This window comes from Zonotrichia leucophrys, chromosome 8 (assembly GCF_028769735.1).
Source record: "Zonotrichia leucophrys gambelii isolate GWCS_2022_RI chromosome 8, RI_Zleu_2.0, whole genome shotgun sequence".
NCBI classification, from domain to species: Eukaryota; Metazoa; Chordata; class Aves; order Passeriformes; family Passerellidae; genus Zonotrichia; species Zonotrichia leucophrys.
The window spans coordinates 3520142-3546904 of record NC_088178.1 but is presented as its reverse complement, the minus strand read 5'-3'; the positions used below and the strand labels follow the sequence as shown (position 1 = coordinate 3546904).

The 26763-nt window shown below is 47.7% G+C and overlaps 2 protein-coding genes across 8 annotated transcripts; one reads left to right on the top strand and one right to left on the bottom strand.

Moving 5' to 3' along the window:
- Window positions 1–4072: 4072 nt before the first annotated feature.
- On the bottom strand, window positions 4073–9733 carry NPHS2 (NPHS2 stomatin family member, podocin). Its single transcript, XM_064719939.1, has 8 exons — window positions 9457–9733; window positions 7802–7905; window positions 6858–6930; window positions 6478–6560; window positions 6005–6208; window positions 5611–5666; window positions 4734–4812; window positions 4073–4351 (listed from the first exon to the last, which is right to left on the bottom strand). Exons 1-8 carry the CDS (start codon window positions 9731–9733, stop codon window positions 4073–4075), a joined length of 1155 nt encoding a protein of 384 aa, XP_064576009.1.
- Window positions 9734–12381: 2648 nt separating this feature from the next.
- On the top strand, window positions 12382–25396 carry TDRD5 (tudor domain containing 5). 7 transcript variants are annotated; one of them, XM_064719779.1, is made up of 10 exons: window positions 12382–12443; window positions 12789–13030; window positions 13971–14450; window positions 15274–15401; window positions 18244–18449; window positions 19084–19290; window positions 19747–19813; window positions 20749–20949; window positions 21804–21963; window positions 24665–25396. In XM_064719779.1, exons 1-9 carry the CDS (start codon window positions 12436–12438, stop codon window positions 21957–21959), a joined length of 1695 nt encoding a protein of 564 aa, XP_064575849.1. In that variant the 5' UTR covers window positions 12382–12435; the 3' UTR covers window positions 21960–21963; window positions 24665–25396. The 7 variants fall into 7 exon arrangements, with proteins under 7 accessions (XP_064575849.1, XP_064575848.1, XP_064575846.1 ...); XM_064719778.1 differs by having other exon boundaries at window positions 15271–15401; XM_064719776.1 differs by having other exon boundaries at window positions 13971–14480.
- The last annotated feature ends 1367 nt before the right edge of the window (window positions 25397–26763 follow it).

The following is a 26763-nucleotide window of genomic DNA, read 5'->3' as shown; positions in this document are numbered from 1 at the left end:
GCAGGTGCTCATTTTGTCTGAGATTGCATTAACCAGGGAAACCCCATCCCATTAACCCTGCTAATAGAACTGACTCTGCTCTACTTTTATCCTCTCACAGTGAAGATCAGCATCTCACCCTCTGCTAGCAAACACTGAGTTTTATAATTAATTACATTTGCAAGGTTTACATAGATGTGCCATAAAATCCTGTAGCTCTTTTAACAATGTAAGAAACCATAAGCATGTTTTATAGAGTCAGCCAATCCCACTGGACTCTTCAGCTCTCCAGATCTTTCTCTTGGGTCTCCTGACAGCAGCTCCTTAGATTTCATGGTTTTGCATTGACTTTGCTTCAGTGTTTCAAAGAAACAGATCCGTGCTCAGAATGCAGAGGAAAGATTTGGAGGTCTTGAAGAGAAGCAGGAAGAAGCTCTGCAGGGAATAAAGAGCTAGAGAGCAAGCTGGAGAAAGACAAGGAAGGCATCCAAAAAGCAACAAACAAGGAAAGGCAAAGTCAGGATAATCAATATTCTGAACCTTTTTCCAGATTTGGAGACTAAAGCAATCTTTGAGGACACCTCACTCATCTAACCCTAATGCAGAACCCTCCTCAGCTGGACACATCCTGGGGTTTTGTCTCAACTCTGTCAGTGGTCAAGCAAAGAGGCTTTTAACATGATTCTAGATCAGGGCAGAAAAAACTGCTGAGCATGGTCTGGTTTGGAGAGAAACTAATTTTGATTTTGAGATCACTGTAATTGGCATCATGTTCCTTGTGAGTGAGTTCTCCCTGTGACAGTCAAGAAGATCAGTTAAGGATCACTGATTTTGGATTAGAAAGAAATTATGTTCCAGAGGCCACAGATCTTTTGTGTTTATAGCATGACACTCTTGCTTTCTCTAGGAGGTATTTGAACACTGCTTACCTACTGTTCTTGCCCACATGGTGTGGCAGTGAGTTCCTTAGGTCACAAGTTTATTAGGCATGAAAGCATTTCCTTGTGTTTTTCTTAACTAGATCCACAAGATTTAAATGTGGAGAAGGAGAAAGAGTGGTAATTAAAATTTCTTCCCTTAGTCCTTTAGTGTATCGTCCCTTTGACCTCAAATGGGAGGAGGGGCTAACTTGTTTGTTAAGGATGTGATACCTTGGGCATATTTTAACTCTGCTGTATTTTTAATGGCTTTGGCTTGCTGTTTTTTCTTCCTGAAAAATTTCCAAGAAATATCTCAGACGTCATGGCCTGCTCAAGCCCCAAAGCTTCTACCTCTGGGTAGAAGGGATTCAGAAAAAGCAAACACTGAAGACCAGCAATGACTGAGTAGTGTCTTAGTGCCCATTCCCAGTAGCATTTCACCCTGATCTGCTGCTGTTACTCCTTACTTACTACCCTGATATGTCTCTGCCATTTTGGCATTTATGCTGTTCTTCTTCCTGCCTCTGCTACTTCCACAAGTGTCTTGCCTGTCCTCTGCCTCCTCCTACAGTTCTGTATTTTTTCATCCTTGTAAAACAATTGCTATTTCAAATTTCTAGTCAACACACCTCTCTTGCCTGTGACCCTGCTGTTGGCACTCATCAATCTCTTCTTGCTGCTTTATTTCATTCTGTCTCATCCCTGTTGGATCATGCAAGCAAGTTGTTTGCACCTCTTCCCTCTCACATCCAGGGGGTTTTTTACCTCAGTGCCAGCATGGCCTGGTTATGTATCTGTTAGTGGGCACCCTCTTCATCCTCTGAGCTTCAGATGATTCAGCTACCAGCTGTCTGACTGATTAGGAGGAAGATGTACAAGAATTAGGATGACTGCAATTTGACCCATTCTCAGCTGGGAAGAGCAGGCAGTGAAACTGTCAGGAATCACATCGGCTCAGACAGCACCTGCCAACTCCCTCAGAGTAAATTCTCTCTTGGAAACTTCTTCTATCACTAATCCTTAAGTACATTTTTAAACTAGGTTTTCCTACTGCAAGGCTTTTGAGCATAGTATTTCCTGGTGGTAAAATGGCAATTTCTCCTGGCTCTGTACGTGTAAAAGAGAGAAGATCCTGCTGGAACAAGGCATGCTTTTTGGAACTGAGGATGCTCTTAGCTATAATTTGCCTTTCTGTAAGAAAGTGACATGTTTGAAAAACCCATGCCTGGCTTTGGTATCTTGCATTCTGCAGATACAAGTGCAAACAGGGTGATGGGTGTGCCCTGACGTAGTGCTGTGTGTCTCCTGACATCAGTTCTTGGGCTAAGTGTTGTTCCTTTGAGACTTTATCTGTAAAGCTGTTGGTCTTTCCTGTGCCAATAATCTTGGTGGGGATGGACCATTTTACACAGAGTTAGAAATGCAGCCAAAGAAGTGTCCAGAGAAAGGATAGGCTGCAGCTCACTCTGTAGTGTTATGCCCTTCTGCCCTTATGTCCTTGAGTCTGGGAAAGAAGGGCTTATTCCAGCAGCATGAGAAATCACCAGAACCAGCTTTAGAGGAGTAACTGCACGGCTCATGCTCCCCAGTGGAAGATGCCAGAGCTGTTCAACTTCCCAGAGCTAATTTTCCATAAGCAGATACATCACTGGGATGTACCACAGCCACACCAGCAGGAGCCACAGTGATCCTGCTGCCCCCTCCCCTGGGAGGGTTACAGTGGCAAACTATGTAAGTGGGAGGTTACACCTGCAGGTCAGGTGCTTGTGTGGTCTGTGCCGAGTTCAGAGGTGGATTTTTCCCATTTCCCAGCCACTTGTAAGAGGGCTGGTTGGCCAGGTGTCCTCGCTGTAAAAATGCTGGCAAATATTTGTAGACTGTGGAGCAGTCATGGGAGCAGTTAGAGTTGCCAGCAGGCAAAGAGCTGTGAATAAATGAAAATTCAAGAGTGAGAGACTGGCTGAGTATCCCCTGCTAGGCACGGGCATCATGACCAACAATGTGGGGCAATTAAGAGAAAGGCAAGAAAGTGCCCTCTCTCTTGACCTGTACAGGACACCAACAGCAGAACAGTGGTGCTGGGAATGGCTGTGCAGGGAGATCTGCTTTGAAGCAAGGGGAGATGCTGTAGGTCAAGTAAAAGGGCAGGAGCAGAGCTGATGTCCACATAAAGGGCCCTAGGATCAGAAAATCTGAGTGCAGGGATATTTCCTTTGACAGTGCTCCAGATTTTTGCCAAGGGAAAGGACTGTAGGTTCCTGGCCATTTAAAACAGCCGTAGGCAGGAAAGATACATAGGAGTTTTGTAGCTTCTAGGATTTTTGAGAACTCTGTCTGTTCTCCGTGTGTGAAAATTACCAAGGCAGCTGCAGGCAGGCAAAGGTGTTACCGCTCCCGAGGCTCTCAGCCAGCGGGGCCGGATTCCCCTTGTCAGCCCAGGGGGCGTTGTTAAACAGGTCACCTCACCCTGATGTTTTTAAGCGCCCAGGAGCTCAGACGTTGTCCTGCCTCACCACCCTGTGGAAGCGAGCAGCAGCACAGCCTTTCCCCCGCACAGCAGATGTGCCCGGCAGGGAAGCACCAAGATTTAAAGGCTGCCCTCTCCCCCCTGATTCCTTTTCATCCTCCTTCAGAACTAGGGCTAAACGCCTTGGTTGTGGGGATGTATGTGGGTGGTTACTGAAATCCCATATCCAGGGCACCACAAGGAACCAGCTCTTTCCCTCCTTACAGGATGGCAGCACCCAGCACCCTGCCTGACTGCTGTTCCCCCACGGATTGTCGTGCTCCCACTCCCACCTGCCTGGATGTTTGGTTTGTGGATGGGAGGCATGTAAGGACATAGGGGAAGGTTGGTCCTTCCTTTCAAGGTGATGGGGCAAGATGGATCACACCCTGGGAGCCAGGCTGTAACATGTCAAGGTGCATCTGGCTCTGTGGAGGGGAAGGGATGACATCCCACTTCCCTCAACCCCCTGCTCACACACTTGCCAGGCCTGCTCCTTGCACACCACATTTTTTCTTTTCCAAAACAAGTAGAGGCTTTTTCCGTGTACAATCCACTTTATATTGCAGGCCTGTGCTGCTTTCCCTCCTGCCTCCAGGTCAGAACCTGATGGTGGGCCAGCCTTCTTGCTCCTTTCTGAGCAGGAGCAAGGTGGGAACCATTTCTCTCAGAGCATGGGTGAGTCCTTCTTGTCTTTTGGATTTTCTGCGAGCTTTGTGGCGTCTGTAAGGAGGCTGCTCACAGCTGGAGAGCTGTGGGTAGCAGGAGAGACCAGGTTCATGGCATCCAGAGGCAAGGGCAAGATGAAAGCAGCAGGTTTCTCTGTGGTGAGGGAGTGCAGTGCATGGAGATAACGGAGCTGAGCAGCAGCTGGAGCACTGGACAGGATCTCAGCTGCCATGCGCAGGGACTCGGAAGCAGCCTTCTCCCCCTCTGCAGCAATCACCTGCCAAGCAGGGGAAGAAGGAAGGTTCTGTGAGCCTGGGAGTGAGAGGGCACAGACTGCTTGGTACAGAGGAAGGTTGGATGATGAAATTTTTGGGGTCAGTGTGATTATAACATTCCTGCTCCTTGAAGATCACAGCATGTCCTAACCTCTTGCTTTACCAGAAGTCTGGAAGCTCATGTCTGGCATGTTTTCACCAGGCCCATCAGAGGTCACAACTGAGCTCCCCTTGTTAGACTCAGCTCTTGCTCAGGAATTAAAGGAAACATCTCAACCCAGAGCTGTGTGCCTGTGTGGCACACACAGGGACCTCAAAGCAGAGGTGGGAAAGGGAGGAGGAATGCTTTGGAAGGAGATGAGAAGTGTTCAGATGGTGGCATACCCGCACTTTGGCCTGTCTCTGGGCCTCTGCTTCCACAGCCAGGGACTGCCGGAGCTCAGCAGGCAGCTGCACGTTGTTGCTGTGGCAGTAAAGACAGGCATTAGCTGGGCTCCTGGCTCTCCTGGCAGCACTGCATGGTCAGTCTGAGCCTTGGGATGGGCTCAGTCAGTCTCTGCAGAGCAGCTCGTTCATATTCTTTGCCCCTGGGTGTCCCTCTTTGTGTGTCTCACTTTAGCCTTCTATCTCCACTCCCAACCTTCTCTTTCAGCCTGGTTTTCTAGTGACCAGCAGCCAGCAAGGAGATCTCCTTGTGTCTCTGAGGCTCATAGTTTAAGCTCACTCTTTGTGAGGCAGCAGAGACTCCACAAGGAAACAGCTCTCAAGACAGCACAGGAATGTTCTGTTCACAGATTTATTCATTCACTGCTTGGCTCTCTCTTCCATGTCCCTCTCTGTGTTATCAGTGAGTCCCCCCTTTCTGCACAGACTTGTGTGATGAGCCCATCCCTACCAGTGCTGAGCCCCCAAGGCCCTTGATCTAGAGTGTGACATGGAGAGTTCAGTGCCTTTTGGGCTACCAGAATTGGGTGCAAACTCTGCCTGCAGCAGCAGTGAAAGGCTGATGAGATCCCAGCTAAGGATCCTGCTCTGGCTGTCAGGGCAGGAGAAAGAACAGATGTGGAAATTTTACATGAGGCAGAGGCTGAAGAGGGCAGGGAAAATAGGAAGGCAAGAGATGAGGCTCTACCTTGTGCAGAACACCTGCAGGGAGAGAGCCAGAGCCAGAGGAGGAAGAGGAGCAGGCAACAGCAAGCAGCACAGGACAGGTGCTTGCAAAGGGAGAGACAATTCCCTTCCACCAGCATTTCCTACCTACATTTCTATTCTCTCCACTTTGATCCCCCAGCAGCCTGTGACCGCATCCAAAGCCACCTATGAAGACAAATATTTTTAGAGCAAGGGGAGAACAGCAGCCCTGGCCTAGGCCCCTTACAGGGAGCAAGACAGGGCAGGGATTTAATTGCAGGACTGTAAGGCAGATTTATCAGGTTCAGTGTGCTACTGGGCAAGGCCCTCAGAAATAAAATTACTGCCCTCACTTCCCATTTGTGTGAACCCCAGAGGTTTGGGGTGATAACTGAAGCCCACACTGATTCCAAGTGTGGAAGCCTTCTTCAAACCATTGTCTGACTCTGAGGGACCGGCCACCTGAGCTTCTTTTGGAGCCTCAATTCACCCCTTGCTTTGCCTCTCCCTCCCCACAGAAGCACCTTTATCTCCTGGCTGATGTTCTTCCTCTCCAGCAGAAGCTCAGAGAAGGCTTGGTGTGCCAGGAGGCGCTTGCTGGTGGTCTGCACCAGCAGCTGGATGGCACTGGAGATGCTGGTCAGCGTGGTGAGGAGCAGAGAGGCGTTTTCCAACCGGTAGTAGCAGACAGCATCTATCTCCAAAGTAACCATGTCTTTGGTCACCACCTAAGTAAAGACATTAGGGGAGATGGAGCTGGTTCTGGCAGCTCTAAGGTAGCACAGAAAAGCACAACTGAGAGAATGATGAAGAATGGCTGAATGGTTGTCTTTGTAGCTTCCGCCTCTGCTCAGTCAGTACTGATCTTGGGTAAACTAGAGGTTACTTTGAGACGTTTTTTGAAATTTTTCTTTGCAAGGAGGAATAAGATTTAACATCTTGGAAGCATAAGATTTAACATTCCAAAATCAATATAGAGAGGGTGTGTCAGCCATACCTGATGGAAGGGGATCTCTAGAGTTTTGAGGCGGAGGTCTATCTTGTGATAGGTGTCCAAACAGGGAAGGAAAAAGAAAAGGCCTGTGGGAGGAAGAGAAAGACAGCAGGTTCATCATCAGAACCACAAAAATTACCTCTTCTGTTTTGCAGAACAGGAGAGGGTTCAGCATGCAGAAATACAAAAGAACAGCAATACTTTTCAGGCTCTTTCTGCGATGGAAACACCATCAGAAACTACTGGCCCTTAAAAGGCAGGGAACAAAATCCATCAAATTTCCTGCCTGGCCATGTCTGCTTGGAGGGCACCAGCATGTGAGCTCTGCTAAGGCATGCAGAAGAGGAGCAGAGGGGCTGGGGGGAGCTCAGTAAACACCTCACCGGGTCCTTTGGCTCTGCCAGGAAGGAGGTGCCCCAGCCGGAAAACAATGGCTCTCTCATACTCCCGCACCACCTGCAGAGGGACACAAAGCCACGCTGGAGAGGAAGAAGTGGGACTGGGGAAAGCAGCCTCACCAGCACGGCAGGAAGTTTATTCTGGAAAACCCTGCAAAGGGAGGATTGCAGTGCTTGAGGCATCACCTGTCACTGAGTCACTTCATCCTTTGCCCAGAACTGCTGGTCAGCCTGGAATATCAGCAGCCCTTGGGACAGATCTGGTGAGAGCAGCCCATGGTAGACCCACCCAGAGTTTCCCAAGAGGATCCAGCATTTTGCTTCCTTATAGCCTGGCCAAACTTAAATAACCCAAGTTAAAATGTTTCACATTGTTTGTTTCCCTCCAAGGCAAAAGTGCTCATCCTAAGAGCTGAGCAGTAATATTGACATTCTTGTTGATAACAAGACAAATGTGAAATTTCCTGAGAAGTGGGAATCAAAATGCCTACAAGTGCCTACTTGTAGCCATGCTATAAACCTGAATAAAAATGAGAGGAAGAGGGAAAATCTGCTATTAACTGAGAGATCAATCTCTCTTAAAATTTTGAATTTAAAGCCTATTTACCCTGCTGCTGTAATAGAGCCATGTCTGGGCTAGGTAGGCTGAGAGATGTGTCTGAAATTAAATACACTTGCAATTTGTTTTAAAAAAATGGCAAGTTTTCCGTCCTGCTGGTATTTCAGCAGGAATATTTGATAGGCAATGGTTGGACCCCTGTGCTGTAGCAACATGTGATAAAGGACAAATCAAAATTAATGAGTTGAAGATGTATAAATAGGGGCCTTATACCAAAAACTCCTTTATGCTCATGTCCAACACAGGCTAAATCAGTGTGTGACATCCAGATCAGACACCAAAGCCTGAGAGGCCCCATGGCAATTCTCACCTTCATGCAGAACCAGACAGAAATGGGGAAGGTCAGTATGATGAACAGGAAAGAGAAGATGGTCAAAAGCCACTCACAGACACCCAGACCAGGAGACTTTACACCTAGGGAGAAACCCAACAACAGTGTGTTAGAATGGGACTGCTCCCAAAATACTGAGAGCCTGACAAGTGCCTGCACACATCAGCTTCACTGCTGTCCTCTGCCTGGACTCATTGTGAATGAACCACTTGGCTCTCTCTGGAGGTGAGTTAAGGAACACTCTCTGCTCCACATTGCCAGGAGTAGCAAGGCTGGATGGACAGATTTTGTCTCTGCTTTAGTTACAAAAGTTGAGCCATGCTTCTCCATGGTTGCAGACTTTATCTTGAAGCATTGGGGTTACAAAGCAGGGTTGAAAGGCTTGGAATGGGCAGCTCTGCTGAGCTGGCATCCCTGAAGTTTATCTGGAAAGATGAGCTAAAGACAAAGATTGTAAATAAGAGAGACTTTAAACATGCACAGCCTGAGGTGCCCTTCTCTATCAGAGTATTTCAGGTTGTTTTGGAATAGGATTTTAGTTGCATCCCAGCTCCCTAATGCAGTGGGATGACGCCTCTGGTGCCAGTAAAATCTTCCTGTGTTCTAAGAAGTCACCCCAGGGTGACTGGCATGGTCAGCCCAGATTATTACTACTTTCTACATCTCCTCAAAGTGAGTGTGGGACATCTTCCTCTGGCTGCCCTTTGTTGTGCTCCTGTCTGAGGGGAAAACTGACAGGTATGGCATGAAAACACATGGAACCAGAGAGTGGATCAGGACTTCCAACTGTGAAGTTAGCACCCTTCCCATTTTTAATCCCTTCCAACCCTTCCATCCCTGCTCCTCTGCCTTTGAAATATTTTATAGAACCACCAGGTCCTGAGGGAGCCTCAGATCCCAAGAATCTGTGTAGTCACTAGAGCACCTAAGCACTGCCCAGTAGCTGTAATCCCTGTAATGGAGGCAGAAGGATGAAGCTGTGAAAATCTTGTTCCCAGGGAGTCAGGAGCAAGTCTGAACCTTTGTGGCACTCTGGGGCAGCAGAGGGGCTAGCAGGGAAGGGCACAAGAGGTGCTGCCTCTTGTAATGAACATCTGCCATGCCTGTGGTGATGCTGGGACCAAACAGGCCCAGTTACATTGCCAAAAGGATCACAATGCTCCCTTCTATTGTAGCAGGCTGGGAATGTGCCTAACAAACATGTGGAGAGGAGCTGCTCTTAAAGGTTATCCAGCAGGTGAGGGGAAGTGTGCACCTCAAGGGCAGTTCTTCCCTGCAGCCAGGTCCTTTGGGCTATGAGCTGCCAGTAAGGCAATGCCATGCACCCAAAGGAGGCCAAGCAAGGAAAGGAAGAGACCAGAGCATGAACAGAACTGGGGAGTAGCAGGCTGAAGCATGAAGGATGCTGGGAATGTCAGTGCTTGTATCCAGGTTCACTGCTTTGCTGGATGGTGCTAATAAGGCTGCAGAAGCTGGCTGGGAGGCTAGCTGGAGTCTCCCATGTCCTGTCCTCAGGATAACCACGCCTGTGTAAGGTGGGTGTGATGACACCCACCAGAGCAGAGTCACACTGAGACCCACGCAGCACCAAAGAGCCCAGAGTTTTCCAACCCCTTCCCTTCTTTAAGCCATACCTTCCTCTTGCTGCTCACTATCCAGCAACGCCATTGCCTCCATTTCTTCCTCAGACACCACATCATCCACGTCCACCACGGTGGAGGTGTGCACCCTACCATCGCTCCCAGCAGTGCTCTTGGTCTCCTTGGCCTTCTCCTGCTTCACATCTCCCTTCCCTTTGCCAGCCTCTCTGCTGCTCTCCCTCTTCTCCCGTTTGCCCCGCGCAGCCGGGGACTCTCTGCGCCTTCTGTGGGGCTCCCTGGACGAGCTCCGGGACCTCTTCTCCATCCCCATCCCTGTGTGCTCCTCGGCAGGGATAGGGATGGAGACCCGCTCAAATTTATTGCTGCAGGCAGGGGAGGAGAGAAGGGGAGGTGCCACACCAAGGAGCCTCATTGCAAACTCATCACAGGCTTGTCAGGCATAATGGACAGTGAAGTGAGCAAGCTGCTTCCAGCTGCTCTGCTCTCATCATGCACTGATGGCAAGGAAAGTTAGACCTGGACAGGGTGGATGCCAGGAGGATATTCTGTTGGCATCTATGCTTTTGGAAATCAAATGCAATCAGAAGTATTCCGGTGATTTTTAGTAGATAGTTTCTGCAAAGCTGTTGAAAAGCAACCTAAAAGTAACTGTCAGGCACGTGGCCCCAAAGATACCAAAAGGTGAGAGTGGCCCAGAATAGACACCAGGGTGGAAAGCCTTTGCTGGTGAGGCCAGTGGCTTACTCAGGAGTGGTTGGAGAGGGTGTTGTGGTGAATGTTTGGGTGAGTACCATCTCACACTGCTCTGCTCTCCAGAAGCCCCTTGGCTGGCACTGTGAGGGGACATTGGCAGCAACCTCCCTCTCTAGAGGGTCACATTTTAGCAAGGAGGGAAAGTAACTGGCCCCAGCTTTCCTCAATGGGTGATTCCCAGCTTTCCTCATATTAATACGGGAGCCATCACAGAGTTAGAGCTGTTGAATTGTAAATTGCCAAAACAGTTGGTGCCTAAATGCCTCCCTAGTTTTCCACAGCAGGAGCATGGCAGAGCAAACACAGGAGCTTTCTCTTTTCATGCTGCTCAGCCTGTGTTGACATCTGCAGAAATATGTGGAAGAAGCACTAAAAAGTCACCAACTATGAAAGAAATCAGCACCTGGCTAGAAATTAGACTCTAGACAGAAAGACACACCTGGGACACAAAGCAGGGCAAGGCTGAGCTCAGGGATTCCAGTCCCTGCTGCGGAGGAGTGGCTGGAGGCAGCTGGAAGACAGCTGGGGAGGTGCTGATCTTGTTTTTCCACAGATTCCTGTTTTATTGGAGACTTGTGCTCCACCTGGAGTCAGGATATTGCAGGCAGGGAGGGCAGGAGCAGCAGCTGCCTGCTTTCTCTGCTGGGCTGGGTGCTGTGTCAGCAGGTCACCAGAGAAGTGATGGATGGAAAGAGGTAAAGGCAGAGAAAAGTTGGGTGTAAATGGGGTGTAATTAATAATTTTATACAGTATGTATTCTTTGGAAGTGCTTCAGAACCCTTTTTCACTTTGTGTTTATCACTTGGCTAACATGGGACTGGCAGAGGTGGTGTCCAGCTGCTGAAAAGGCAGGTGATGTTTTAAGCAGCAACAGCAAAAGGCAGCTCAGGTCTGGTTCTGGATTCCAATGGGTGTCTTGTCAAAAGCACCCTGGCACGTTTAACACCCCCAAGCCTGCAACATGATGGTTTTGTCTGATATTTTATTCAACCAGTGGGTCCTGACTCCACCATGCCTGGCAGATGTTTCGTTGCTGTCTTTTGAAATGAGGAGATTTTTTTTTTGAGAGCACATGCTGATGGGTGTCCCAAAATTCACAGGTTCAGCTCCTGTTTTAGTCTGAAAAGTACTCCCGTGTGGAAATCAGCTGTGCAGTTGAGGGGGTTTCTCAGATTTCTGTGAGCCCTTAGGAAACAGCCATTGCACCGCTCTTTAACTACAGTCTGTGACCTCTGGAAAGTCAATGTCTGCTCTGTGGGTCTTCCTCTCAGAAGGACTAAAAAAATACAAGACTCCTCTTAATAACCACATCTGGTTTTAAATATTGTTATGTTGAAGGAACTGGTCCGGTTCAGTGTGTGGCTCTTTCCTAACATGCTTTTTGTGTCCCCATTGTGGATTTTCCTCTTAGATGGGACAAAAAACCCCATAAAGACTCCTTACAAGACTCCTCTTACAAAATACAAGACTCTTCTTAATAACAGTAGGACATGGAGGTTCTGGAGCAAGGCCAGAGAAGGGCAGTGGAGGTGGGGAAGGGTCTGGAGCACAAGTCTGATGAGAGGTAGCTGAGGGAGCTGTGGGGAGCTCAGTCTGGAGAAAAGGAGGCTCAGGGGAGACCTTACCACCCTCTACAACCACAATCACGGCAGGGTGTAGCCAGGTCAGGCCATCAGAGATAGGACAAGGGGACACAGTCTCCAGCTGCACCTGGAGAGGTTTGAGTTGAACTAGGGAGAATTTTCTTCACGTCAAGGAGTGGTTAGACAATGGAGCGGGCTGAAGGTGTTTAAGGAAAGACTGGACATAACACTCGGTGCAATTTCTTCACAGCAAGGAGTAGTTAGACATTGCAACAGGCTGCCCAGCTGCCCAGGGTTGTGGGGACATCACCTGAAGGTGTTTAAGGAAAGACTGGACATAACACTCGGTGCTCCGGTCTGGCTGACGTCGTGGTGTTGGGTCGAACACGATCATCTCAGAGATCTTCTCCAATAATTTGGTTTTCTCTTTTTGGGTTTTTTTTTTTTCTTTTTGAAGAAGACAGGAGCAACTTCCACCGGCCGAGGTGGGATGGGCTTTCCCCTGCCTCGGAAAGCCCATCCCACCTCAGCGCCGAGGGCGGTGCCGGCCGCTCCCCCTCAGCGGCGCAGCAATGGCGGCCCCGGCCGGCGTGAGGGGGCGAGGAGCGGCCCCGCCCCGCCCTCGCTCCCCAAAGGCGGGAAAGGCGCCGCGCAGGCGCACGGGCAGGCCGCAGCGATGGCGCCGTGCGTGTGGGCACGGGGGTGCCGGCATGGGCTGAGGGGAGCGGGGATGTCTGTGGGGACAGAGGCCCTGAGGGGCGAATCCCCGCGCTGGGGGTCACAGGGGTTCCTGCGAGGAGCACTGGCTGTGGGTGGGGTGTCCTCGGGCAGCATTGTGGACGTGCCGGGTGTCTGTGCTGGCAGTGGGTTAAGGGTGCATTAAACTCCAGGGGTGCTGGCAGGTGAATTCAGGAGTTGTTCGTGAACCTGCTGCCAACTTTCAGGGACTAAGTGGGAAAAGCTAAAATTCTATGTGATTACGAGCAGCTGTGGTACAAGTTGTCATCTCTTGCTTGTGTTCCCCTTTAGTACGGAGGCGTCGAAGCAGCAGGCACAGCTGATGGAGGTGCTGAAGAAGGAGGTGAGGGCCATGCTGATCGCTGCCAAGGCGGGCTTGACGCCGGAGCAGCTGGAGGAGCAGTACATGGCCATGGTCTGCAAACCTCTCCCTCTGCATGACCTGGGATTCAAGTCCACCCTGGAGCTGGTGACACAAATGCCTGAAGTTGTCCAGATCTGTTCTTCCAAGAATGGTTCTTTAATCCTCAAAGGTGAGTTTTTGTTTCCAAATGGGTGGGGGAGTTGTTTGGAGCCTCATACTGGAATGAAGCGAGGTTCACATGTGCATATCTGTTCATCTGTTTCTCATACGATTCTGGTTAATTTTTTGTCTTTGCTATTTCTTCTTGTATTTTGATCTGTCTTTTAAGACTTTGGTGTTCTTCCCTCCTAAAAAAGTCACCCATGCTTCTAGTTATTTTTGTACACTTTTTCACTCTGCACTTGGTTTAGAAACTGACATAACATTTCCTTATGTGTACACTAGAACTGATAAGTATCAGTTTTTCCTGTAAATGCAAGCTACAGCAGGAGCCAAAACCAGGGATGGGGCCTCTTGAGAGAAGCTGTGAAGGTTTCTGTACCTGACCCCACAGGAAACTTAGCCTGTATCAAAGAACATTTTTCATTTTCTTTTTCTTTGGGGAAGAGTTGTGACAACAAATGGCAATTGCCAGGAGTTGATTGGGAAGGGTGAAATTGTTGGAGGCTTTTTGAGCGCTACAGTAACACAAGAAAAAGTTGTTTAGAGGCTTGGAAAAGACCTGGGCTGTTCTCCAGGGAGATCTTTGAGCAGGGTGTGCTCTGTAGAGAGAGTTTACTGTGATTCTGCTTTCCCAGCAAAACGCTCAGCAGCTTGGTTTTTGTTTGTGATCCTGCATCCAAGAATTTGACCTGCCTTCCTGCCTGGTCTGAATTTCCAGGGATGAGGGTGCAAACTGGTTGCTGGCTTTTAAAAATAGTTCAGTCCAGTCTGCAGAGGGCGAGGTTGCTGGAAATCAGCCATGGTTTAGTGTGATTGCTTTTGAAGGAGTCAGGTGCTTCTGGAAGGGGTGTGGAGGGGAGAAAAGAAAGGATGAAGAGGAGCTTTGCCAGTGTAGAGCTTTTAATGGTTCATTGTTCTGGTTGTCTGTTTATTTCTTTCTGTTGCAGCCATTGCAGATGACTCCACCAAAGGGATTGCCAGGCTGGTTGCCAACCAGAAAGTAAAGACACGCAAGACATCAAAGAAAACCGCCACGAAGGCAAATTCTACTTTTCCCACTAAGTACTCTAAAAATCCACAGAGTTTCCATGCCCTGAGTGCTGGGACTCCTGTCCTGCCAGCAGTGGTGAAGGCTGAGCTGCAGGACCTGCTGAGCTCCTCACCACTCCTGCTGGCAGACTTGGACAAGGCTTTCCTCAGACGCTTTGGCCGGGCGTTCCAGTACAGGCAGTACGGATTTCTGTCCGTGTTTGAGGCCCTCAGGAGCATGTCTGATTCCATTGCTGTTGAGCAAACAAAGGCAGGTTCCTTGCTGGTCCTGAGGAAGTACTTGGCAAGCAAGATAGAGCAGCAAGTGGTGCCTCCAAGTGAGGCTGAGGAAGAGGAGATGCCTCGGAGTGAAGCTGAGGAGGAAAAGGGGCCTCAAGGTGAGGCTCAGGAGGAAAAGGGGCCTCAAGGTGAGCCTCAGGAAGAGGAGGTGCTGCAAGGTGAGGTGCTGTGTTTAAATGAAAGCCCCCAGCTCTTCCAAGTGCTGTGGCCAAGCAATTGCATTTCAAGTTTCTGTTTCTGCATTTCCAGTTGCTGCAGAAGTCGTGATTCCCCTGGGCTTTGGCACAGAAGGGCTGTTGAGTGCTGCAGAAGCAGCTGTCACAATTACCAAGCAGTTGTCTTGGTAGCAGAGAATTTCCAGGAAGGTTTTTGGCACTGTTTTGTGGTGTGGGGTGAAAGGAGGGCTGATTAGCCCACTCAGAGTATGGACTTGCTGAATGTCTGTGTAGGGATTTCCAGTCATTCCAGGTGGAGGGTGAAAAAGGATCTTCTCAATGTCTGCTCTGCAGGCTGCTAAAGCTTTTGCCATGCACTTTTTGAGACTGAAGGTTTAGCACTGGCCTGAAAGAGACAGGACTGCAGATGCCCTCATCATTCCCATAAAGCTTATGGGAGAGGGTGGATAATCACATACAGTTCCTCCCAAATTCACAGCTTTTCCAGGGAAAATATATTTTAACATTACTCTAGCAATGGATTTTAACCTTCAGCTTGCTTACAAGAGGATTCTGAAGGATTCTTATTTTAACTTGCTGACACAGTGAATCCTCATTAATGTGTTGACTGTGAATGCTACAAGTATTGAGGAAAACAACACTAATGCTTTCAGACTTCCATTTTTTATGTTTTCCCTTTCTGCTTAATCTGCAACACTGTATCAGCCCAACAAAGAATAACACCAAATTATTGTCTTTGCAGCAGCATCTGCAGCTGAGGTGCCTTCTTTGGAGCCCACCTGTGAGACAAAGAGCTGCATCCAGGCAGCAACTCTGATGGATTCAGAGCCAGTGCAAACACCAGCAGAAGATTTGGGTGATCACCTCAAACAGGTAAGTGGCTGGACAAATGATCTGCAGATTTTTCATGTCCGTTTCCAGGGGTGATTCTCTTTTTACTCTCGTTGTTTCTGTTGAGTTTGCATTGTTGAGGCACGGCTGCTTCCAGACATTTGTTTTAGATGTCTCTGGAGGCAGCCAGACTCACAGTGACCTGGTGGATAGCTTTATGTGCCATCCAGAGTCAGTCTTTTTCTGGTGTTCTGCTGATCTTGAGGTCTGTCAGATCATCCAGGCCAGTTAAGTGTTATCTTGCTGGCTTACAAGAGTGGTGATACCTTTTGATGTAGTTACTTGTAACTGGACTTTGATAACTTTGTTGTGACACCAGTTGTGTGAGATTTCCCCTGCTGCTGTTGACAGAGCTGGGGAATGTTCCTCAGTGACTTTGATTCCTCAGTCTCAAGTCTGCTATTTGGTAGGAAATTCTCATTATTTTGTTTTGTTTAGCAGTGTGGTTTTAGAAGGGGCTGGAGAATAGCGGTGCAGAGGCTTTGAACTGCCAAATCTTTTTGGCAGAATCTGTTTGTCCCTTCTTTATTTTTTTTTTCTTTTGAGCATCTTTAGGGCTTCTTTTTCTCAGGAAAATCCTCCTGCTTAGAGTTGTTTCCTCTGCCAAGCTTGTCTTGTGGCTATACCCAGCTGTACAATTGGAGCTTAGAGGTAGGGAAAGAATCCCAAGGGTTCTTCCTGACTTTGGTGTTTTGTGTTCTAATGAGCTTGGAAGCCTGGAGCTAGGAGTTGGACTTTGTGTAGCACTTGTGAGATTTTTGGCAGCCTGTTCTGATCCTTTAAAGAGATTTTAGTTTGGTGTGATGAGGTCCACAGGAAATTTCCCTGGGTCAAACCACAAGTCTGATTGTGTGAAGGCAATGAAAGAGGGGATATGGTCTAGGTAGCCCCAGATTTTTGTTCCTAGGTATTGCAGACCATTTAAAGATCCTGTCAAGACAAGATTTGCAAGATGTTTGTACAACTCATTGCTATGAAACAACAAGTGTGCTGTTTTGGTTTGAAAAAGCTCTCAAGAGGAGGAAAGCAGTTTGGAATGTGTTTGCTTGGGTGTGCGGTGGACATTTGTTCATCAGGATGCTGCAAGGTAGAGGGGAAAGATGCAACCTGATCCCTGCCCTGCTGCCAGGTGTCCTGGAAGTGTTTTCAGGGTCAGATGGGGCACAAGGGCTGAGTCCATCTGCTCAGCTCCAAGGAGGATAAAGGAGACAGAGCTGCTGCTCCCAGGAGCTTTTTCTTGCTGCCATGGCAGAAGGAGAAGGGTCACCCACTCCACTCTTGGCAGCTGCCAGTCCAGCTTGGAGCAAGGAGTCAGCCTCTCTTGCAAGCCATACCTCTTACAAAGCCTGATTTTACACTTGCTTTATCTCTTTATAGCTTTGGTGCATTTTGTGAGCTTCTTCTCAAGTGCACATCCCCTAAGTCTTTCAAAGAAATATCTGTTGTCACAATATGTGAGCAAGCATATAAAGCTCATGTGTGCCCTTAACAATCTGACCTGAAGAGCTTTATCAGAGCAAAATTGACACTTAAAATGCCACCATTCACAGAGGAAATTTGTGAAATTTGTAAGGAGAAATCTGTGAAATTGGAAGGGGTTTTTAGAGGTGATGCTGCTGCTCAGACCAGAATTCCCTCAGTTGCCCCTAGACTCAAAAATGATAACTCACTGTTTAACTCAAAGGTTTTAGTCAAAATTTCTAGCTCCAAAAAAATGGAAGGCTTTACTCAGTCTGCAGAAGGAGACACCAGGGAAGTGGTCACAGCACCAAGGCAGAATTCAAGAAACATGTGGAAAATCCTCTCAGGCACGTGGTCGGATTCTTGGGGTGGTGCATTGCAGCTCCAGGAGCTGGACTTTGATCCTTGTGGGTGCCTTCTAACTCAGAATATTCTATGATTCTGTGATCTGCACCTTTACAAAGTGATTAAAGAGAGCCACTATTGCAAAACCCCATTGTTTGCAGCTGAATTTAGAAATAAGCAACAGGGAGTGTGCTGGAATATGAATTGCCCACACCTTGCCTGATGTTTGATGCAGTGGTAATTTGTACTGTGCTCACAATAAGTAAAATTGAAGTGGTTTTGACTTTAATCATTGGAGAAGTGCTGTCTGCTGGCACAAAGGAAAGCTCTTGAGGCAGTGAGAGTAGCTGATGTTGGATTGAGGCTCCCATCCATACTACTTCAAGTGAAATAATGTTTTCAGCAGTTAGAATAATGAAAAATTGAAAGCTGTTCAAAGAGCTCACTTGTACAAATGTGTCTAAAGTGAGAAAAGAATAGAAATTGTAGATTTTGACTGGTTTTGTCTTTGAGAAGTAGCTCTGGTGTGAAAGTGGGATGTATTCATGTCTTCTGTCACTTCAGAATCATTTTCAGATGGTTTTGCTGGTTCAGTCATGTGCTTTTTCATGGTCATGGAATATAGAAACAATACCTTTTCAGTAAAATCCATCAAAGAGGTGGGTTGGGTTTGGGGTTTGATTTTGTTTTGCTTTTCAGGCAAAAAAATGCTTTTGTCTAAATATGTGACCTGACTTCAATTCCTCTCCTTTATTCCTTGCAGGAGTGTGAGCAAGGTATTTTTGTTGCACCCCTCTTAACACTGGAGGGAAGAAAGAAAGAGTGTGAAAATGATTGTTTCTATCACAGGGGAAGTTTTCATCCAAGTTTGCCCAGTTTGTTGTGATTCTCTGATATTCAGTAATTCACAAGTCCCCAGGAAAGCAGAACTATTTTTTAAATGAATGAAAAGGCCAATTATGTGTGTTCAGTGCTTGATGAGACATCTGAGTGCCACCTCCCCCTTATCCCCTTGTAGCATCAAGGTCTGGAGCAGTTTCCAGCGGCCCCAGAAATCCCTCCAGATGCTGTTCAGGACAGGAGCCTGTGCAGTTTGCCTCCTCTGAAGAGCAGGTGCTTGGTGGGAGTCATTGTGGAGTTCATCGTCTCTCCCAGCCAGTTCTACATCCACGTCTGCAGCACAGAAGCGTCCTATAAACTGCAGGATCTGATGTTTGAGATGAGGTGGGAGCATGCTGTGGCAGTGGTTGTGCTGAGGGAGCAGGGCACCCAGCATTGGTGATGGTCTCTGCTGGCTTCCTGACTTACAGAGATGCTGTCCTGAAACACTGCTCAAAATGTGCATCCTTTTAACTAGCAGGCAATAAATGTGGTCACCAGCAGTGGCTGTGGTTTGTCTGTGTCCTAGCAGCTCTGAGCTCTGTAAGCCTGGAAGGGGTCTGGAAAGGAGCTTGGAGGGTTCCTGCCTTGTCTGAGCAGCTGTTGCTAATGTGCTCAGTTAAGGCTTTCACTTCCACCTCCAACACTGCACCTGGGCCAGTGCTGCAGAACCTGGTTCATGAGAAATGCTGATGTGTCAAGGTAATGGGAAAAAAGTAATGATGAGGATGTCTGTGTTTAGCCTCTCATTAATCCCCATTAACTAACTTTTTGTTGGACCCCAAGAGTATTGTTCAAATGTTGAAAGATTGGGGTTGCAATTTAATTCCCATTTCAGTTTAAGTGTGGCAGAACAGAGATATAAAGAGTCTATTAAAACAACTCCTGGAAATTCATGTCATGGGGACTTTTTAAAGTCAGAATTCTTTTGGTCCTTGTTCATCTCCTGAGGCTGATTTCTCACTGTCATCTTTTGCAGACATGTTTACTCACACAAAGTTGCTTCTGATAAATACATCATGCCTGAGTCTGCAGTGAGGCCTGGGCAGCTGTGCTGTGTCATGGTCTCCAAGTGGTGGTACCGTGTCATCATCCACCGTGTGATCAACGACCAGGAGGTGGAGGTGTTCTATGCAGACTATGGACACCTCCAGATTGTCCAGAAGTCTTGGCTGAGATTCCTCAAGTAAGTGAATTACCCATGGGCAGCAGAATCACAGAACAGCTGGATTGGATTGGATTAGCTTGGATTAGGTTTCTGGAGGTCGTCCTGTCCAAGCTCCCTGCTGCAGTGGGGCTGCCCAGGACCATGCTGAGATGGTTTTTGAATATTTTCCATATTTGTGTCTTCCCCCTCATTTGCCTCTCCTCATGCCTGGCTGTTGGCATTATTTAGTTCAAAATTAATGGTTCTCTGTTTGTAACTTTGTCTCCACAAGGGATTTTGATGGGAATGTGCTTGGGCCAGGGAATGAATTAGGGACCAGTTGTTATTGCTGCTTTTGCTGTGCCCATTCTCTGGGAATGGAGTGTTTTCTGAAATTGCTTTGGCATTCCTAAACTGGTAGTAAGACCCAGAAGAGGAGGAAGTTCTGCTGGTTGATTCCTGCTTTTGCTCTAATGGTTTTGCTTTGTATTTCAGGTGGCACTACTTGAAGCTCCCTGCTCAGGCCATCCCGTGTTCCTTGGCATGGGTAAAACCTGTGGAGGTAGGTGTCCACATGCAGTTTTGTTTCTTGCCATCTGTAGAGGAGTTATCAAGTAGAGGTTGTCTTTTTCTCCTTCATTTGGAGGGAGTCAGGTTCTGTTGATATTTACAGCAGAATTAGTGCTGTGACATTCAGCAGAGTGTGCTGGGTGTCTGCTCTACAAGCAATCACCCTTTCAGTGCTTTCCTTGCCATCAGAGCATTCTTGATTACATTCCTGCAGAAACAGATGGCTACTGTGAAGCAGCACAGCAAACATTTTCCTCTCCCTGCCAGTAGTTCCCCAAGCCTTGGTAGCTCCAACCCTCTGTTTTAAAAACTTATTCTGTAACAGAGCTTTAAGTGAGTTGGTTAGATGCAGTTAGCACAGCCAGAGTTACAGAGGTCATAAGAAAATTTTTCTGTGATGGAAAACTTCTTGGTCAGGAAGCCTGAGAAATACAATCTCTGAAGGAAAGCATGTGAGCAGAGTTGCTGCCTCTGTGTGTTTTTAAGGATGTTGCTTTTAAAAAGTTATTTCCACTGGGTTTTGAGGGTTAATCACAGTTTTGCTTGTGGTGAGGCTTAGCAGCACCTTACTGACTTTTAATACTTTCAATGTTTGTAAATGTTGTGATTTTAATGTTGTGATTCCAGGAATTAGAAAAGAAAACCCTACAAACAACTGTATTTTAGGCAATTGGGATAAAATCACTGGTGAATGCCATGGAGCTGTGTTTGGAAGTAGGTATTTAGGGTGAAAGGGCATTCCCAGGGTAATGAGAATTGCAGGCTTTGGATAGTTTGGTTTAGTTTCATGCTTGTCTGCCTGCTTCCTGTATTTGTCACTGGCCTGGGCTAGCTCAGCTGGCTTTTGACAAGTGCCCACCACGAGGACAAGTCTCAAGTGGTGGATTTTGGTCTGCTTATGGTGCCTTTACACTGTTTCCTCTTCAGGGTACGTGGTCCAGTGCTGCAATTCTCCTGTTCAAGCACCTCTGTCGCTTCAAGGAGCTCGTGGGCGTGGTGGATGAATACGTGGATGGTGTTCTGTACCTCTTCCTGTGTGACACATCCACCAAGGAGGATGTCTACTTCCACTCTGTCCTCAGGGATATGGGATATGCTGATGTCTGTGGGGAGAACATCCCTTCCCAGGTGAGGAGGGAGGAGAGTGCTGCTGAAAGGAAGGGGAAGGGAAGGATCCCTGCTTGGCTGCCTGGGAAGATTCTTAATGAGAAGATTCTTACCTTGAAGCAAGTGGTTTTGTGAAGAGCAAAACTGGTATTCCCTGCTTTGCTGTAGCTTTTCATTTTGTGGCTGCATCCCAGTGTCCAACTCTATGTGGAGAGCTTGCTTTTTGGTTAAGGTGGAGTCTGATGGTACAGCAGAGATGTTCTGTTTAGTAGAACAAACTGTTTTCAGCCCATCTTCTAGCAGTGGATTAAAAGTTGATATGGAAATGGTTTTGGTTTACAAACTCATATTCTGCCATTGAAATGTGCAGTGCTGGATGGCATAACCATTGTAATTGCCTGTTGTCACACCAGTTGTAAGCCAGATCATTTGTGCTTTGGGCTTACCTGTGGCATTGTTTGCATGTCTCTGCATAATCCACACAGTTCTTACTGAGCTAACCCTTGCAAAGGTACTGCCATGATTCTGTATTTCAGCAGAAAGCTGAGTATTACAGCCTGGAGTGAATCTGTTTTATTCAGCAGATGCAGAATGCATGTTCTGGCAGATTAGATTTTGTGATGGTATTTTTTTTTATGTGTAGGCCCAATTTTGGAGGAGAGGGGCATTGCTGAGAAATTTTGCTGCTTGCTGACAAGAGAGGAGTTGATTTTCTTAATAAAGCCATTTCTGCAAGAATTTGGAGCTAACTCTTGGGTGTTGTGCACCTTCACCCATTTCTGACCTGTTAGAGATTTGCAGCATCCTTTTATTCTCTGTGGTAGTTACAGTGAGAAGTTTCTTTACTGTTGTGGTGTGTTTTTTATTTGTTCTAGGAGTTTGAGGAACTGAATCCCTCAGCCTTGTATGTTCAGCCCAGTGGAAAGCAGAGGAATGCTGAGGTGGTGGAGCCAGACCTTCGCTTGCAGCAGCAATCTCGAGATGCAGACAGTGAAGCAGCAACCTTGAAGCTGAATGGGGCTGAGCTGTGACCAGGTGAGAGTTTGGCACAGCTGTCATTCCATGAAATCAGCTCCAGGGCTCAGCAGTGTGTTTTCCTCTTAGATCTCTGGGGTTTGGCAAAGGATGTGCAATAATTCAGGGCAGTAGTCTGTAAATGCAGGGAAAGTCCACAAGTGCCATGGTGAATATTTGCAGTAAAGGGTTTTGCTCATCCTAAGCTGACCTGAAAGGGATTTGCAGTCCTGGTTGTTGCTGGGGAAGAGGTTCTGAACAACCACAGCTTTGTTAACAAAATAACTCTAAGGGTGAATGTAAAGCATAAGTGTGTGCTTTCCACCTGGGGTTTCAGAGCATGCTCAAAGGGAAGCCCTTGGCTATTGAACAGTTTGATCAGCTGCTGAACAGAGAGCTTAAGCAGGGAGTAAACCCCAGGTCTTGAGTGCAGTCCAGGGCAGTACCATTGAAACACCAGGAGCACTTGTCTACAGGTGATCTCTCCCCTTTTCTGTGTTATTTAAACTGTAGTATTTTCATGAGACATTTTACTACAGGCAGCAAAACACCTGTCAAGCCAATGTTGAAGTGTTCAGCAGTGGGGCTGCTCTGGGGCTGTTTCTGACACTGCTCTGAAAGAGCAGTAAAAGCAAGTCTAATGCTAGTAACTTGTAAAGTACTCATTTTCTCTAGGTTTTTTCCCAGGATTTTTAAGGTTTCTGTGCTAGAGAAACTCTGTGTAAGCTGTGTCTTGGATATTAATGTCCTTGCTCTGTCAGTTTATCAAATGAGCTGAAAGACACAAAGCATCCTGTTACTGTGTGTGTTTGGAAGAAGGTAATGTGGGGAAGACTGCAACTCTTGAGTTTGTGTTTCAAATGCAGGAATCTGGAGAGCTCCTTGCCTAGCTGCCTAAAGCAAGATCCATAAATGTCAGCCACAGGTGGTGATTTGGAGACTAGAGGAATGTAAATGCATCCTGGCCCTCAGTGGGAATGGTGTGGGTGGCAAGAAGAGATAAAAATCATCTTGTAGCCTTGTCCTAACACTGATATTTTTTCCTGCCTGTTAAGCAGAGGTTTTCAGTGGGCTGCTGGTATCCAGCTGAGTAGTTGGCTAATTGGGCTCTAGTGATGCCTGTCTTGGCATGCTGTCAGCACTGAATTCCTGCTGCCCAGCCATCCTTGCTGCTGCAGGAGTGCCTCACAGCCCCCTTGTGCCCTGACAGCTGAAGCAGCCTAGACAGCAAGTACCCAGTTTTTGAACAGCTGGGGTTGAATTGCTGCTTGTCTCTCATTTCACTAGTTTGCTCCTCCATACTGAGCTAAAAAATACAAACATCAGCTCCCATCTGTGGCTGAGACATGAGTGAGCAGCCCTGAAATGTACATTTAATTTGAATTCTTTAGCAAAAATGCAGAGGGGCTTCCTCTGACTCAGCTCCTGCCTCCTTGCAGGAACTCCCTCTGTCATTGCCATCACTGGTTCTGCGTGGGGCTGCTGAGAGATGAGACAGCTGTTAATTCTTTGCTGAGATAGAATGCCTTGTGTCTTGGAATAATCTGTGGCTCTTTCCAGCTTGCTGTGGAGGAAAAGCTGCCCTTTGGCCAGGGGATTATTGTTGTGTAGTCTTGTTGTTCCGGTTTTTTAATTATCCATTTGCTGACCTTCCACTTCTTTGTAAATTTTGAGAGATCATTAAGATCAGGGCAGCTAATGAGCTGAGTGTGCAATAATTGCACCCTCTCAAATTTATTTTCTTTACATATATTTGCAGACATCTCATTCTCTTGGAGAGTCCTCAGTGTCTGCTGTCTTAGTCAAGTCAGTGAAAAACCTTTACACCTCCTTTATTTACTCCAGGCAACCAGCAGAAATGAGACAAAATGACCCAGATCAGATAGAAAGTTTTTCCAGCAGGGCCCAACTTTATGAACTGTCCATCCCACTGTTGGACCATTCATGCTGTGCCCCCTTGACACTATGAACAGATTCATCAGTCAAAATGGGCTGGCAGAAAGTTGAGCAATCTGTTACTGTGCTGTGAGTTTGCAGCCCCTCTTGGGTATCCTGAGGCTGGTGCTGCTGGAACAGATGGAAATGTTGGTGTTTCTGTGGGCTGGAGATGCCACAATAATAAACAGCTGGATGCCATGTATTGGGTTGACCTTTGTGCAGCAAAATGGATTTCTGGTTGTGTAATGGGAGCAAAATGAATTGAGGGTTAGTTCTGTCATTGTTGGGTTTTGTTCTCTCTTCTGGGCTTTCTGCTGCTTGCATGCAGAAGTTTCTCCACTCCAGTGTTCATTTCATACTGAATCTCCCAGTCTCCCAACCATAGCATTTTGTAAACCCTGTGAGTTCCCTGTGTGGGTGCTTGTCTTCCATCTTCCAAGTGAAGGAAGAATTTACACCACCCATACAGGAGTTGCTCAGTTTACAAGGTGGATTAAGTCCCTTGCCAAAGGCAGTGGCTGTTTATGCCTTGGAACTTTCTCTCTAGAGTTCCCTAGACAAAGCCTACTGAATTCACATCTCATTTCCCACCTCTGGGGAAGTGGAGGTGGAGCAGCAGGAGGAGAGGGGTCCTCCCATGTCAGACTCATCAAACAGGTGTGCAATAGCAAATCTTCTTTCCATGGCCTGGTGAGGTCCAGGCTAAAAGGATTTCAGTCTACACTGGAGCTCTTGGATTTGCTTGTGTAGCTTTGATCTTTCTTTTCTGTGTTCCTTTATGCAGATGAAGCAAACATGAAGACCAACACCTTCCCAGGAGTCTCATGGTTGGCCTCTGCCATGCTCTGGGCTCTGTGACCCAGGGCCACCTCAGGAGCTGTGTGTCCCTCCTGCCCTGCTCTCTGCAGCTGCATGATTGGCCACTTCCCTGCTTCAGTGGCTGCCCAGCCTGAGAAGGAAGGTGTGATGGGAGGGGACAAGCTGGAGCTGCTGCCAAGGAAGGCTGTCTGGAGCAGCACAGCTCTCTGTATGACCCTGCTGTCAGGGTTTTTTTGGTTTGTTTTTTTTTTTTTTTTTTTTTTTGTTCAGAAACGTTTAATCCTTGAAAAAACCTGGATTGTGATATCTCAGGTGTGCCCAGCATGTGTGATAAATGTTAGTTTTGCTTTCAGGTAAAAGTTTTTGTTGTACCAGTGGTGTACTGAGTTACTGCTCTTTAATATAATGGTTCAGGAGAACATCCAAGTGTCACATTGTGTTATGTATCCTTTAAGTTTAAGAGAGGGAAATTGGCTGCCCATCCCTCCTTCCTTCAGTGCATGAGCTCTTTTGACATTGTGTGGGGATGTGATTTTGGTTTTTAATGCAGTGGCTGCTCTGCACACTCCTTGCAGTGAGGAGAGCTGAAGAAACCTCCTTCCCCAAGAAGAAGATGCTGGGATTTGTTGGATGTCATGTGTACAAAGTGTCAGGAATCTCACCTTAAAGAAATTGAATAAAATCTGTGAGGAATGCAGTGAGAGAGAGCCTGAAGCTTGACCATTTTTGTGTAGCTCCTTGCTTGTGGCAAGTGATCCTAAAGGGTGTTAATGCAGAGAAAAGCTGGGCAAACAGAAGTGCCCTGGTTAGGAATGCTGGCATCCAGCTGCTTTGCTGGTACCTGGAGTGTTCCTCACATCTTCAGGGGCCATTCTGTGCCCACCTGAACCATGCCAGGGGTATCTTCCTCTGCAAACCAAGAAAAGCTGAGTTATACTAGCAGCAATACTGGAATGAGTAAAAGCCCAGCATAAGACATTTGTGGATTGGACTAGTTGATCTTTAAAGATCTCTTCCAACCAAGCCATTGTATTATTCTTTCACTTTTTTTTTTTTTTCCCTCCAGCATTTAAGGGTGGTTTGGGATGTGAAACAGCTAAAAACCAAAACTCTGTGGCTGGTTAGAAAGCAGCTGCTGGGAAAGCTAATGAAGGAGATGGAAGGAGAATGCTGAGGAGCAGGGGCTGTCCAACCCTGTGGGCAGCTTCAGAGGTTTCCTGACTTCTCTGCTGCCACGTCTGGGTTGGGGCACTCACTGCACATTTTTGTCATTCATCACTGGGCTTGCTCACAGCTCACCCTGTGCTGCAGAGCCCCCTTTTGGTTTCAGGGATGTGACACCTGGGGCCACGGTGGGGTGCCCTGAGAAGATCCCCAGACCCTCCTTTCACTCAGTGCCAAGTGCCTCCTGCAAACTGGGGTGCTGAGTTTTGTGTCCCACGGAAAATGGCTGGGGTTTGTGACAGGGGCCTGTGGCCCTGAGTGGGCTGCCATGTCCTAAAATTCCAGATGGTGCAGGATTGTCCCAAACCCCAACCTGCCACCTCCCTGGGCTGCAGCAGGAGCCTGATCTCAGCAGAGCTGTCAGTGTGTCCCTGCTGCTGCTGGGTCACTGCTAGGTGGCAGCCGAGGCCAGTGCTCAGAGCTCAGCTCCCTGCAGCCTCCAACTCCTCCGGGGGTGAGGGAGGTGAGGAGCTGAGGAACATCCTGCTCAGTGGGCAGGTCCCTGTGCCCCTCAGGAGCTGCCTCTGTCCCACTCCCTGCCCCCAGGCTGCCTGGGCACACAACTGGGAGCTTTGGGGATGGGTCCCCAAAGTGCTGTCCCAGGAAATGGAGAATGGGGAGATGCCATGGGGACTGGAAGGTGCTGTGTGGGTACTGGGAGCTTACATGTGTGCAGAAAGGTGGCAGCAAATTTGTGGGAGGGAGCCAGCAAGTGTCAAACAGTATCCCTGTGCTTTGGGAACTCCCAAACCTGCCAGTTTGAGTATGGAGGGAGCATATTCTGTGCATATCACTCTTTTTGCACCCTGAGTACCTGCTGAAGGTGGGCTGCAGGGCTTT